Source organism: Triticum aestivum, chromosome 6D, assembly GCF_018294505.1.
Source record: "Triticum aestivum cultivar Chinese Spring chromosome 6D, IWGSC CS RefSeq v2.1, whole genome shotgun sequence".
Taxonomy (NCBI): Eukaryota; Viridiplantae; Streptophyta; class Magnoliopsida; order Poales; family Poaceae; genus Triticum; species Triticum aestivum.
Genome location: NC_057811.1, coordinates 15,087,708 through 15,103,663, shown reverse-complemented (window position 1 = coordinate 15,103,663; position 15,956 = coordinate 15,087,708). Strand labels below are relative to the sequence as shown.

The 15,956-nt window shown below is 43.8% G+C and overlaps 1 protein-coding gene across 1 annotated transcript; it reads right to left on the bottom strand.

Annotated features, from left to right (window-relative positions):
- Positions 1-3,160: 3,160 nt before the first annotated feature.
- LOC123143101 (germin-like protein 2-4) lies at positions 3,161-4,213 on the bottom strand. Its single transcript, XM_044561914.1, has one exon. It carries the CDS (start codon positions 4,097-4,099, stop codon positions 3,413-3,415), a length of 687 nt encoding a protein of 228 aa, XP_044417849.1. The 5' UTR covers positions 4,100-4,213; the 3' UTR covers positions 3,161-3,412.
- Between the last annotated feature and the right edge of the window lie 11,743 nt (positions 4,214-15,956).

Below are 15,956 nucleotides of genomic sequence, written 5' to 3'. Positions count from 1 at the left end.
GCCACAATGAATGCAGAACTTGTGGGTCTTGCTCCAGCGCTCGCCAAAACTGTCGATACCGTTTGTCTGTAGAACATTGACAACGAGAGAAGAGGGTCGGCAAGATGCGACGATGGAGCGGACGGGGCCGCGCGACGGCACTAGCGGGCAGGGTTTGGCAGGGAAGGCATAGACATACCATTGCTTAGGGTTGGAGGAGACGAGCGAATGGGAGTGGCGGCGGTGAAGTCGGAGTGGCGTGAAACCCTACCACGCTTTATAAGGGGCAGAGCCGTGCAGTGGTGGGCTTTGTCTGTTGGATTGTTGGGCCGATCCATCTCGGTTCGGCGCAGGCCCAATCAGGTGCTCGCCTGAAGGAAGAAAATCTCCGCGTGCACTTTAGGAAAAAAACATATATCAAGAAAATAAGTCTCTTTTTTCTAATAACGGGGCTCAATGTCCATCACGCTAAGCCGCCAGTGACACCTCTCTGCTCTCAACCTCACACGTTGGTTGTAATAACATCTTATATTGTGGGACGGAGGGAGTACATCTTAAGATCCCAGCTGTTTTTCACTAGTGAATGTTCGATCCCTACCTCCGACGGCCTCTATGAAGTCATGACGTTGGGGAGATTGAACCGTTATGTTTTTCTTTATATGTGTCGTTATTCGTTGTATCAGTTATGTCGGTGACAGTAATGGTTAGCAAAATAATTGGTCTCACTCTTCTTTGTCATGGGGGCCTTGCCTCTAGTGTACATGGGGGTGTAGGTTTGTATCAAGTCGATCTACGTTTTGTAAATCTCATGACTGGTCAACCATATTTATATTCCAGAAAATGCCAACTCATATTCGAAACATATGCATTCAAACTAAAATAAAAATAAAAGGTATCCAGATTTATTTTACAAAACAAAATCCCAATATGGTATGAACTGACATAAATATGAATATAGAACCGGATATATATCAGTATCCGAATAATATTAGTGAGCTAGTTTAAGCAATTCTGGCCCCAATATGGCAATTATTATCCAACATAGAAGTCTAAGAAGTGGTCAATTTTTACTTTTTGTATGATTAAACTTAAATTTTACTATGCATTATAGTTGTATTTATTCATAAAGATGTCTATCATTGACTTATTGTATGTTTGAAGTTGATTGTTTTGTGTCCCATAGTTGTTGCCTTTTTTAGACATATAATATGTCGCTATTACTCATATCCGTTCCAAATCGAGTAAACACCCAATGTATCCGCATTCGAGTAACATCCGCTCTGCATTCGTATACAATAACATCCATATTCACATCTGTATTTATTCATAAAGTGAAAGTATTAAAACGAAAATATTAAAATAGTTCACATTTTTTGAAAAGTTTATAAATTTGACAAAAGTTCACAAAATTATAAAAAAGTTCAACAATTTTAAAAAATTACAAATGGAAAAAGTTCAGAAAATTGAAAAAACATCACAAAATTCGAAAACAAAGTTCATGAAATTTGGTAAAAGTTTTTGAATTTGTGAAAAGATTTCTAAGTTGGAATTTTTTCAAATTTAATTTTTTTGATGCATTTGATAAAAATAAAAATAAAAGAATATAGGCAAAGAACAATTCAGTTAAAAGGAAAAATGAGAAGAATAAGAAAAATCATGCATGAATAAACAAAAGAAAACCCGCCCAGAAAAACCGGCAGAACCTTCATGGGAAGGTTCCTAAATACCGGTGGAAAAAAACCATACATAGGCGCGCCATTTTGCTACATAGTGCTGTGTGGTGTGTGCCTCGTGTAACAATATGCCTATAAGTGGCACTTAAGGCGCCAAATAGAATTTGGAAGACAGAAGGATCTCTCGCCTGATATATCACTGTAGTGGGCAGGCGCAATTTGCTTCTTCATTCGTTTTCTCACATTTGCTTCTTCTTTGTTCTTCTGTTCTTTATGACGGTCATTCTTTCTTTTCATATTTGAAAATATTCAAAATACAAATATTTTTAGAAAATAATTTACTTATGTTTAAAGAAAATGTTAAGCGCACATTTAAAAAACATTCATGCAGTGTGAACAATGTGTTCACACAATTTGAAAAATGTCCATAACATTCATAAACATGTTCATGGCATTTAGAAGCTGATCTAGTGTTGCAAAAATACGTACAATTTTTTAAAGAATATTTATACAATGTAAACAAATGGTTCACATAATTTGAAATACATTTCATACCATTAAAATAAATCTTCATGGCATTTTATAAAATAATGTAAGACCGAATGTTTTGCGCTATTCGAAAAATATCATATGGCATTTGATGAAATCTGTTTAGCATGTATTCAGAAAATGTTCAACATGAACTCCAAAACTGTTGAAGGTGTATCTGAAAAATCTTTCACATGTATTTGAAAAATATTCATCATGTATTTGAGAAATATTCAACATGTATCAAAAATATGGTCCGTGTGTATATGAAAAATGTACAACATATATTAAAAAGTCAACTTTATTTGAAAAAATGAAGGAAAATAAAAAAGAACAAACAAAGAGTACATGAAACAAACAAAAATGAAAGAAGAACAAAAAAAACCGCATGGAAGCTTCTAAAACTGGTCCAAACCTGTCGCTTTCGAAAACTGATCCAGAAAAGCTACATTGGGTCGTCCCGTTAACAGTAACGCTAGAGATGAGACGGTAGCTCGTCTCGCAATAGGGGAGACATAGCCCTTGCGCGTATATACCCATCAAGCTTCTTTAGTACGAGTACTTAACACAACTATGTTCTCTCAAAAAGAAAAAAACTTAACACAACTATGGAGTGACGACTATATTACTGATTAGAAAGGTTATGTGAATACTAGTATATGATGAGGGAGGACCTCTTGAAATTGCAAAATGCTACATCTGAAATTTCCTACAGACTTTCGGGGGTGTCTATATATCATTATCCTTGGTCTGGGGAACTATGATGGTCAGGGTTACCTGTCGAACGTGACGTGAAAAGTGTAAGGTACCAGCGGATCCCTCGTAAGCTGTCCGCGTTGCGCACCACGTCCACTGGCTCAGGCTCACCTGTACCGGCGGGAGCAGAACATCCAGAATTGAAGCTCCTCTCGGGGTCCAACCCCTCCATCATCTCAAAGGAAGAGAAGACATGGCTGAAGTGAGTGTTAGCTAGAGTGACATGAACATTAATTTGTTTGGTACTATCATATATACTCGCCTCAAGATTTGTATACCTTACACTTTTCATATCATTACACGGATGAGCCCTACCAACCACCACTATAAATCCACAAGTATATATTAATGTCAAATGGAAAAGAAATAAGTAGTATCGCCCATACTCCCAACCCACAAGTCTACCTGTCAGCTAATCATGCACATGCGGCCATGGCCGACCAGCAACGAACGAAGTATAGTAAACTAGGAATTAACTAGTCCTCCAGCTCGGCCTTCTTGGGCACGCCGAACCTCTTCTCGATCCGCCGGAGCTCCTCGGGGGAGAGCCCGAAGGCCCTCTCAAGGACGGCGTCCCTGATCCCGGACCCGAACACGGTGGCCGGGATGCGCACGATCCCGGGGTTCTCGCTGTTGAAGGTGCCGTAGATGGTGGCGGGCTGGTCGCCGACGTTGAGCTGGAAGTGCACCATGCCCCGGGGGAACACCATGACCTCCCCCTCCACGAGCACCTTGGCGAAGAGGCGGCCGGCGGTGTCGACGAAGCCGGCGTAGACGCGGCCGGCGAGGACGAGCGCCGTCTCGGTGGCGCGCGGGTGGTAGTGCGGCGGGTTGACGCCGCCGGCGGCCGAGAGGTCGGCGCGCGCGAAGGACATGCCGAGGGTGTGCAGGCCCGGGAACTGCGCCGGCGTGACGGACACCCCCGCGAACCCCGTGTCGGCCGAGAAGTTGCCCGCCGCGCGCACGCCCGAGAAGGCGAAGTCGCCCGCGGTGAGGTTGGCCGGGCTCCTGCACGGGTAGGAGCGGATGAGGTTGAGCTCCACGGGCCGGCCGCGCCCGGGGTCCGGCACGCAGAAGTCCTGCACGGCGTCCGGGTCGGCGCCGATGGCCGCCGCCGGGAGCAGCACGGCGAGCAGGAGGAGGCCAAGATGGTGCAGCGCCATCCTTTGGTTGCTCGACCGCGTCCGCTCACTGCACTTCACTTGTTGACGTCCTAGTTGGTCTTTGGAAATGTGTGGCTAACGACGGACTGCATTTTTGGCTGGGCGCTAGTGCGGTGTGTTTATGTAGACAGGTCGCAACGCCGCGTGTAACAGGGCCTGCAAAGGAGCTTGCAGCTTCGTGGAAGCACGTAGTGGGATTGTAGGCCATGAGACCGTTATGTGGGGATAGCGACCCGTCGCCATTTCTGACCGGAAAAGTCGCTAAAAGTCTATGAAGACTATCGTATGTATTCCAGCCGTCCAGGAAAGGGGTCGACTGATTTTTTTTTTTTGGGTAGTTTCAATCAATTGAAATCTAACGGCTGCGGTTTATTCTTCCTCTCCCGCTCCCGGCCATTTTTCTTTCTCCTCCGGGCGCCCCGCTCCTCCTCCATACCCCCCTACTTTTCCACAATCGGCGACATTGCACCGAGCCGCGCTATCCCCGCCACCTTCAGGCCCTGTTCGGTTCATCCCCATGCCAGGGGATTGAAGAGGATTGAAGAGGTTTGAGGGGTTTTTTTGACTTGCAAAGGATTTAATCCCCCCAATCCCTTTCAAACATATTCGAACCCTGCCTAACTGAACAAGCTTTCGACGAGCCCTCCCCTCCTTCCCCCCACCCGACCGACGAAGTCATCGACCCTCTGCCATCCGAGCTTCATTCCGTTTATGGCACGGTTCTGGGCTCTTGGCTCGGCCTCGTCGGAGACATGGTGGCCAACTGCTTCACGCCGCCTTCTTCAAGAATCAACGGACGCGGCGATTTTTTTTCCAGTCACCATATGAATAGCAAACACATCGAGGAAATACGTAGATTCTTCAACAATTTGTCGTGTCAGGGATATATTCGGAACCAAAAGGTGGAGGGCCAGGGTGCATGGTGATGGTCCGTCGAACGGTTTAGTGATGGTGTATATGATTCTCCATAATTAGATCAACTAAGCATGTGTGCATGGTGATCGAATATTAATTATTGGCATATACGGGTGGTGAGTAGTGGGTGTGGCCCTGTGACTGTGAGCGTGGCTACGTGCTTGTACCTTTCCATGATCACGCTATCTCCGGGCACATGATGCTTTCGTGGCGTAGCAGACTCTCCGTGCGGTGCGGTGCCTGCCTCCAACCGCCGGCTGCAGCCACCGGGCAATCCCTTGCCGCCGACGCAACTCGCCCTAGCATGCATCATTGCAACGCAAGAACATACAGGTCGGCACAGTACGTACGTGATATTCCATTATTCCCCGTTTCGTTATCGTGTACTTACAGTCATTTCTATGATGGGTACACTTACCCACACGTGGTGTATACACACTTGAAAGTACTACTCCTACAGTATTTTCATTCCTAAAAGTAAGGTGTATTTTGTTTCGTTAAGACATGCATTTGAGCAATAATTACTCCACAAGTACAAGGTTACATGACTTGAAATTTGTGCCACTAGATTCGTATTTAAAAGTACTTTGCTATGGTAGTGATTTCGTATCACATAAATCAAATATTTAAAGAGTAACTTTTGGTCAAAGTCTCGTTTCAGCGAAACGGAATGTGCCTTATTCATCGGAACGAAGGGAGAAAGATGGCCGGAGCATTGAAATATATTGCCCATCTCTTTTTTCATCGGTTCAGATCTTGATTGGACAACATGTTGGTGCACGCAGTTCAATTCCATACGGTATGAGAAACAAGGTCTTGGGTTCAAGACTCATCCCTCACCCTAGGAGTTAGGGCTTTATTTTAGGGCATGTGAATGTGTCAAGTATCTACTTTTGATCTTATATTTATCTCCTTTGTTGCATAATACAAGATATTTTATACTGTTTTGATATGAATAAGCACAATATAAGAGTTTATGTTTATTTCTCTTTCCTAGGTCCTAGCCCAACCAGCTGCACACATCGGGCAACACGTGGAAAGGGCGTGAGGCCGTGGGTGGACCTTTCTATAGTATACTAGAACATGAAGGCGCGTGTTTCCATGCTCGTCCATTTTAATAGAAAAATGGAAGAAATATCTATCCGAATTAATATTGTACCAGTATATCTACTAAGTATGAGTGTTTGAAATGGTAGTGTCATGAATATGATATACTAAGTATGAGTGTTTGAAATGATTGTGTCATGAATATAAAGCTTCATCTGATGAATATTTTGTGTGGTGCCTTGGGAGCAATTCACTGAACTTGGTGTAGTAGCTTGGGAGCAATTCACCGGGCAAATAATGCGGGAACTATCTCGCAGGCAGACCTATTGCGGGATGGGAGGGATTGGTGTGAAGGCACATAGCGCCTCGAGGAGGCTTAATAGCATGGACAAAATGCAAACCGGCTCGGGGACATGGCTCGGTGGCAGTTCGATTACAGTAAAGTTTCATGGAGAAGGAGTTGGGATCCTTATGAACTTCACACCCGTGTCGTCTTTGCATAGTTGCAGTGGTGAACCCAAACAGAAATAGATGCAAGGTCATGGCCGTCAATTCGTTCCTTACGCACGTGAGTTAGTTTCAAGTCGACCCTCAGTCCCTCACGCCCATTATCACCAACACTATCGCCTCATACAATCTCACCGATAAAGGGAGGACGAATGAGTTAAGCTCCATTAGTAGAAGAAAGAAGGGTAGTAAAACGCCTCTGCCATCAAGGTAAGCTTTTGCACTGGAACGTGGTCTAGCTGTAGCCACCGCCGGCGTCGTTGCTGCTTCCTTCACCATGAGAGAAGAGCAGTAGGCTCACAACGGAGATCGGTCAGTGCCTACTAGAAGTCTAGGTCTGGCCTGATGTGCACTTCTAGCCCAATTAACTACAATGGGCCTAGGTAAGTCTACGGAGCAACAACACAAGAGATATCAGACAACGGCCCAGACGGTCTGGAATGCTGTGAGGAGTCATAGCTCAATCCATTATACTGTTTCTTAATAGCTACAATATCATGTCTATGTTCTTATTGGTGGGCCATGCGTTTGTCCCTGCTCGCCTATGACATTTGTCACATGGGCCTTCTGTGTGTTGGTGGTGGGCCCCATCGTGCCGCAAATAGCAGTTGCGTGGTGATAGCACTCATTGGTTGTTCAAACCATCATCTCCCTTCCCTCCCACGGGGAACGCAGTAATTTCAAAAATTTCCTACGGTGACGCAAGATCTATCTAGGAGATGCATAACAACGAGAGGGAGAGTGTTGTCTACGCACCCTCGTAGACCGTAAGCGGAAGCGTTTATCAACGCGGTTGATGTAGTCGTACACCTTCATGATCCGTCCCGATCAAGTACCGAACGTACGTCACCTCCGCGTTCAACACACGTTCAGCTCGATGACGTCCTCGCCTTCTTGATCCAGCAAGAGGGGCGAAGTAGTAGATGAGTTCCGACAGCACGACGGCGTGGTGACGGTGTTGGTGAAGAACAATCTCCGCAGGGCTTCGCCTAAGCACTACGAAAACTATGACGGAGGATAAACTAGAGGGGACGGGGTTGCCGGCACACGGCTTGGTGTTTCTTGATGTGTCTTGGGTGCTAGCCCTACCCCTCTATTTATATGTTGAGCCTTGGGGTCGAAACTTGGAGTAAAAGCCTCCACAAAGTCGGTTTCACCCGAAAGGCAAGAGTCCTTCTCGGACTCCAGGGCCAGATGCTAGGGTTCCCGGCGTCTGGACCCAGACGCCAGGGACCCCGGCATCTGGCCCCTGGACTCCGCAAAACTTTCTTTTATGCTTTCCAAAAACCTTGTGGGCTTTCCTCTTTGGCCCAAATAAGTGTTCTCATTCCCAAACATTTCGGGAAACATCCGGAACCTCTTCCGGAGACTAAACACTATTATCCCATATATCAATCTTTATCTCCGGACCATTCCGGAGTTCCTCGTCATGTCCGTGATCTTATCCGGGACTCCGAACAACATTCGGTTGCCAACATACATAACTCATATACTATATCGTCAACGAACGTTAAGCGTGCGGACCCTACGGGTTCGAGAACTATGTAGACATGACCGAGACATCTCTCTGGTCAATAACCAATAGCGGAACCTGGATGCCCATATTGGCTCCTACATATTCTACGAAGATCTTTATCGGTCGAACCGCATAACAATATACGTTTGTTCCCTTTGTCATCGGTACGTTACTTGCCTGAGATTCGATCGTCGGTATCTCAATACCTAGCTCAATCTCGTTACCGGCAAGTCTCTTTACTCGTTCCGTAGTGCATCATCCCGTAACTAACTCATTAGTCACATTGCTTGCAAGGCTTATAGTGATGTGCATTACCGAGAGGGCCCAGAGATACCTCTCCGACAATCGGAGTGACAAATCCTAATCTTGATCTATGCTAACTCAACAAACACCATCGGAGACACCTGTAGAGCACCTTTATAATCACCCAGTTACGTTGTGACGTTTGGTAGAACACAAAGTGGTCCTCCGGTATTCGGGAGTTGCATAATCTCATAGTCATAGGAACGTGTATAAGTCATGAAGAAAGCAATAGCAACATACTAAACGATCAAGTGCTAAGCTAACGGAATGGGTCAAGTCAATCACATCATTCTCTTAATGATGTGATCCCGTTAATCAAATGACAACTCATGTCTATGGCTAGGAAACTTAACCATCTTTGATTCAACGAGCTAGTCAAGTAGAGGCATACTAGTGACACTCAGTTTGTCTATGTATCCACACATGTACTAAGTTTCCGGTTAATACAATTCTAGCATGAATAATAAACATTTATCATGAAATAAGGAAATAAATAATAACTTTATTATTGCCTCTAGGGCATATTTCCTTCAGTCTCCCACTTGCACATCGCCATGTGATCTAACACTAATAGTTCACATCACCATGTGATTAACACCCATAGTTCACATCGTCATGTGACCAACACTCAAAGGATTTACTATAGTCAGCAATCTAGTTCACATCGCCATGTGATTAACACCCAAAGAGTACAAAGGTGTGATCATGTTTTTCTTGTGAGAGAAGTTTAGTCAACGGGTCTGCCAAATTCAGATCCGTATGTATTTTGCAAATTTCTATGTCGAAAATGCTCTGAACGGAGCTACTCTAGCTAATTGCTCCCACTTTCAATATGTATCCAGATTGAGACTTAGAGTCATCCGGATTAGTGCCAAAACTTGCATCGACGTAACCCTTTACGACGAACCTTTTGTCACCCATAACCGAGAAACATATCCTTATTCACTAAGGATAATTTTGACCGCTGTCCAGTGATCTACTCCTAGATCACTATTGTACTCCCTTGCCAAACTCAGTGCAGGGTATACAATAGATCTGGTACACAGCATGACATACTTTATAGAACCTATGGCTGAGGCATAGGGAATGACTTTCATTCTCTTTCTATTTTCTGCCGTGGTTGGGTTTTGAGTCTTACTCAACTTCATACCTTGCAACATAGGCAAGAACCCTTTCTTTGCTTTATCCATTTTGAACTACTTCAAAAACTTGTCAAGGTATGTACTCATTGAAAAAAACTTATCAATCGTTCTTGATCTATCTCTATAGATCTTGATGCTCAATGTGTAAGCAGCTTCACCGAGGTCTTTCGTTGAAAAACTCCTTTCAAACACTCCTTTATGCTTTTCAGAAAATTTCTACATCATTTACGATCAACCATATGTCATTCACATATACTTATCAGAAAGGCTGTAGTGCTCCCACTCACTTTCTTGTAAATACAGGTTTCACCGCAAGTCTGTACAAAACTATATGCTTTGATCAACTCATCAAAGCGTATATTCCAACTCCAAGATGCTTGCACCAGTCCATAGATGGATCGCTGGAGCTTGCACATTTTGTTAGCACCTTTAGGATTGACAAAACCTTCTGGTTGCATCATATACAACTCTTCTTTAATAAATCCATTAAGGAATGTAGTTTTCACATCCATTTGCTAGATTTCATAAAATGTGGCAATTTGCTAACATGATTCGGACAGACTTAAGCACCGCTACGAGTGAGAAAATCTCATCGTAGTCAACACCTTGAACTTTGTCAAAAACCTTTTTCGACAAGTCTAGCTTTGTAGATAGTAACACTACTATCAGCGTCCGTCTTCCTGTTGAAGATCCATTTATTTTCTATGGCTTGCCAATCATCGGGCAAGTCAACCAAAGTCCACACTTTGTTCTCATACATGGATCCCATCTCAGATTTCATGGCCTCAAGCCATTTCGCGGAATCTGGGCTCATCATCGCTTCCTCATAATTCGTAGGTTCGTCATGGTCAAGTAACATGACCTCCAGAACAGGATTACCGTACCAATCTGGTGCGGGTCTTACTCTAGTTGACCTACGAGGTTTGGTAGTAACTTGATCTGAAGTTACATGATCATCATCATTAGCTTCCTCACTAATTGATGTAGGAGTCACAGGAACAGATTTCTGTGATGAACTACTTTCCAATAAGGGAGCAGGTACAATTACCTCATCAAGTTCTACTTTCCTCCCACTCACTTCTTTCAAGAGAAACTCCTTCTCTAGAAAGGATCCATTCTTAGCAACGAATGTCTTGCCTTCGGATCTGTGATAGAAGGTGTACCCAACTGTCTCCTTTGGGTATCCTATGAAAACACATTTCTCCGATTTGGGTTTGAGCTTATCAGGATGAAACTTTTTCACATAAGCATCGCAACCCCAAACTTTAAGAAATGACAACTTGGGTTTCTTGCCAAACCATAGTTCATAAGGTGTCGTCTCAACGGATTTAGATGGTGCCCTATTTAACGTGAATGCAACTGTCTCTAATGCATAACCCCAAAGCGATAGTGGTAAGTCGGTAAGAGACATCATAGATCGCACCATATCTAATAAAGTACGGTTACGATGGCCGGACACACCATTATGCAGTGGTGTTCTAGGTGGCATGAGTTGCGAAACTATTCCGCATTATTTCAAATGAAGACCAAACTCATAACTCAAACATTCTCCTCCACGAGTAGAAACTTTATTTTCTTGTTACGATGATTTTTCCACTTCACTCTGAAATTCTTTGAACTTTTCAAATGTTTCAGACTTATGTTTCATCAAGTAGATATACCCATATCTGCTCAAATCATTTGTGAAGGTCAGAAAATAACGATACCCGCCGCGAGCATCAACACTCATCGGACTGCATACATCAGTATGTATTATTTCCAACAAATCTGTTGCTCGTTCCATTGTTCCGGAGAACGGAGTCTTAGTCATCTTGCCCATGAGGCATGGTTCGCAAGCATCAGGTGATTCATAATCAAGTGATTCCAAAAGCCCATGGAGTTTCTTCATGCGCTTTACACCAATATGACATAAACGGCAGTGCCACAAATAAGTTGCACTATCATTATTAACTTTGCATCTTTTGGCTTCAATATTATGAATATGTGTATCACTATGATCGAGATCCAACGAACCATTTTCATTGGGTGTATGACCATAGAAGGTTTTATTCATGTAAACAGAACAATAATTATTCTCTAATTTTAAATGAATAATCGTATTGCAATAAACATGATCAAATCATATTCATGCTCAATGCAAACACCAAATAACATTTATTTAGGTTCAACACTAATCCCGAAAGTATAGGGAGTGTGCGATGATGATCATATCAATCTTGGAACCACTTCCAACACACATCGTCACTTCACCCTTAACTAGTCTCTGTTCATTCTGCAACTCCCGTTTCGAGTTACTACTTTTAGCAACTGAACCAGTATCAAATACCGAGGGGTTGCTATAAACACTAGTAAAGCACACATCAATAACATGTATATCAAATATACCTTTGTTCACTTTGCCAACCTTCTTATCCGCCAAATACTTGGGGTAGTTCCGCTTCCAGTGACCAGTCCCTTTGCAGTAGAAGCACTTAGTCTCAGGCTTAGGTCCAGACTTGGGCTTCTTCACTTGAGCAGCAACTTGCTTGCCGTTATTCTTGAAGTTCCCCTTCTTCCCTTTGCCCTTTTTTTTGAAACTAGTGGTCTTGTCAACCATCAACACTTGATGTTTTTCTTGATTTCTACCTTCGCCGATTTTAGCATCGCGAAGAGCTTGGGAATTGTTTTCGTCATCCCTTGCATATTATAGTTCATCACGAAGTTCTAGTAACTTGGTGATAGTGACTAGAGAACTTTGTCAATTACTATCTTATCTGGAATATTAACTCCCACTTGATTCAAGCAATTGTAGTACTCAGACAATCTGAGCACATGCTCACTGGTTGAGCTATTCTCCTCCATCTTGTAGGCAAAGTACTGTCAGAGGTCTCATACCTCCCGACACGGGCATGAGTATGAAATACCAATTTCAACTCTTGGAACATCTTATATGCTCCGTGGCGTTCAAAACATTTTTGAAGTCCCGGTTCTAAGCCGTAAAGCATGGTGCACTAAACTATCAAGTAGTCATCATACCGAGCTTTTGTCAAAAAATTCATAACGTCTGCATCTGCTCCTGCAATAGTTCTGTCACCTAGCGGTGCATCAAGGACATAATACTTCTGTGCAGCAATGAGGATAATCCTCAGATCACGGAGCTAGTCCGTATCTTCGCTACTAACATCTTTCAACTTATTTTTCTCTAGGAATATATCAAAATAAAACAGGGGAGCTATACGCGAGCTATTGATCTACAACATAGATATGCTAATATTACCAGGGCTAAGTTCATGATAAATTAAAGTTCAATTAATCATATTACTTAAGAACTCCCACTTAGATAGACATCCCTCTAATAATCTAAGTGATCACGTGATCCAAATCAACTAAACCATAACCGATCATCACGTGAGATGGAGTAGTTTTCAACGGTGAACATCACTATGTTGATCATATTTACTATATGATTCACGCTCGACCTTTCGGTCTCAGTGTTCGAGGCCATATCTGCATATGCTAGGCTCGTCAAGTTTAACCCGAGTATTTCTGCGTGTGCAAACACTGGCTTGCACCCGTTGTAGGTGAACGTTGAGCTTATCACACCCGATCATCACGTGGTGTCTCGGCACGACGAACTTTGGCAACGGTGCATACTCAGGGAGAACACTTATACCTTGAAATTTAGTGAGAGATCATCTTATAATGCTACCGTCAATCAAAGCAGAATAAGATGCATAAAGGATAAACATCACATGCAATCAATATAAGTGATATGATATGGCCATCATCATATTGTGCCTTTGATCTCCATCTCCAAAGCACCATCATGATCACCATTGTCACCGGCGCGGCACCTTGATCTCCATCGCAACATCGTTGTCGTCTCGCCAACTATTGCTTCTACGACTATCGCTACCGTTTAGTGATAAAGTAAAGCAATTACAGGGCGATTGCATTGCATACAATAAAGCAACAACCATATGGCTCCTGCCAGTTGCCGATAACTCCGTTACAAAAACATGATCATCTCATACAATAAAATATAGCATCATGCCTTGACCATATCACATCACAACATGCCCTGCAAAAACAAGTTCGACGTCCTCTACTTTGTTGTTGCAAGTTTTACGTGGCTGCTACGGGCTGAGCAAGAACCGTTCTTACCTACGCATCAAACCCACAACGATATTTCGTCAAGTTAGTGCTGTTTTAATCTTCACAAGGACCGGGCGTAGCCACACTCGATTCAACTAAAGTTGGAGAAACTGACACCCGCCAGCCACCTGTGTGCAAAGCACGTCGGTAGAACTAGTCTTGCGTAAGCGTACGCGTAATGTCGGTCCGGGCCGCTTCATCCAACAATACCGCTGAACCAAAGTATGGCATACTGGTAAGCAATATGACTTGTATCGCCCACAACTCACTTGTGTTCTACTCGTGCATATAACATCTACGCATAAACCTGGCTCCGATGCCACTGTTGGGGAACGCAGTAATTTCAAAAATTTCCTACGATCACGCAAGATCTATCTAGGAGATGCATAGCAACGAGAGGTGAGAGTGTTGTCTACGTACCCTCGTAGACCGTAATAGGAAGCGTTTATCAACGCGGTTGATGTAGTCGTACACCTTCATGATCCGTCCCGATCAAGTACCGAACGTACGACACCTCCGCGTTCAGCACACGTTCAGCTCGATGATGTCCTCGCCTTCTTGATCCAGGAACAGGGGCGAAGTAGTAGATGAGTTCCGTCAGCACGACGGCGTGGTGACGGTGTTGGTGAAGAACAATCTCCGCAGGGCTTCGCCTAAGCACTACGAAAACTATGACGGAGGATAAACTAGAGGGGACAGGGTTGCCGGCACACGGCTTGGTGTTTCTTGATGTGTCTTGCGTGCTAGCCCTACCCCTCTATTTATATGTTGAGCCTTGGGGTAGAAACTTGGAGTAAAATCCTCCACAAAGTCGGTTTCACCCGAAAAGCAAGAGTCCTTCTCGGACTCCAGGGCCAGACGCCAGGGTTCCCGGCGTCTGGACCCAGACGCCAGGGACCCTGGCGTCTGGCCCCTGGACTCCGCAAAACTTCCTTTTGCGCTTTCCAAAAACCTTGTGGGCTTTCCCCTTTGGCCCAAATAAAGTGTTCTCGTTCCCAAACATTTCGGGAAACATCCGGAACCTCTTCCGGTGAATTCCGGAACCCTTTCGGAGACTAAACACTATTATCCCATATATCAATCTTTATCTCCGGACCATTCCGGAGTTCCTCGTCATGTCCGTGATCTTATCCGGGACTCCGAACAACATTCGGTTGCCAACATACATAACTCATATAATACTATATCGTCAACGAACGTTAAGCGTGCGGACCCTACGGGTTCGAGAACTATGTAGACATGACCGAGACATCTCTCTGGTCAATAACCAATAGCGGAACCTGGATGCCCATATTGGCTCCTACATATTCTACGAAGGTCTTTATCGGTCGAACCGCATAGCAATATACGTTTGTTCCCTTTGTCATCGGTACGTTACTTGCCTGAGATTCGATCATCGGTATCTCAATACCTAGCTCAATCTCGTTACCGGCAAGTCTCTTTACTCGTTCCGTAGTGCATCATCCCGTAACTAACTCATTAGTCACATTGCTTGCAAGGCTTATAGTGATGTGCATTACCGAGAGGGCCCAGAGATACCTCTCTGACAATCGGAGTGACAAATCCTAATCTCGATCTATGCCAACTCAACAAACACCATCGGAGACGTTTGGTAGCACACAAAGTGGTCCTCCGGTATTCGGGAGTTGCATAATCTCATAGTCATAGGAACATGTATAAGTCATGAAGAAAGCAATAACAACATACTAAACGATCAAGTGCTAAGCTAACGGAATGGGTCAAGTCAATCACATCATTCTCTTAATGATGTGATCCCGTTAATCAAATGACAACTCATGTCTATGGCTAGGAAACTTAACCATCTTTGATTCAACGAGCTAGTCAAGTAGAGGCATACTAGTGACACTCAGTTTGTCTATGTATCCACACATGTACTAAGTTTCTGGTTAATACAATTCTAGCATGAATAATAAACATTTATCATGAAATAAGGAAATAAATAATAACTTTATTATTGCCTCTAGGGCATATTTCCTTCACCCACCACCACCCGTTGGTTGTTTGAAATAACTTTGCTATTGTTTTTCTCTCGTGGACTAGGCGGCCGCCTATTACTTGCTCCAATCCCTATAATGGCCAGCTAGTTATTGGGCCCTCATGCGTAAATCATTTTGCGGAAGCAGCAAGTTCTCCCCTCAGTGAAGAATCAAGGTCATTAATTCGTAGAGGTACATGTATTGCCTAGTCTCTCTTTCTCACTAAATTAAAATCAAGAGACTACTTGTGTCAGCAGTTCTTGTGTGATTGTTCATAATACTAGCTCTTCTAGTTG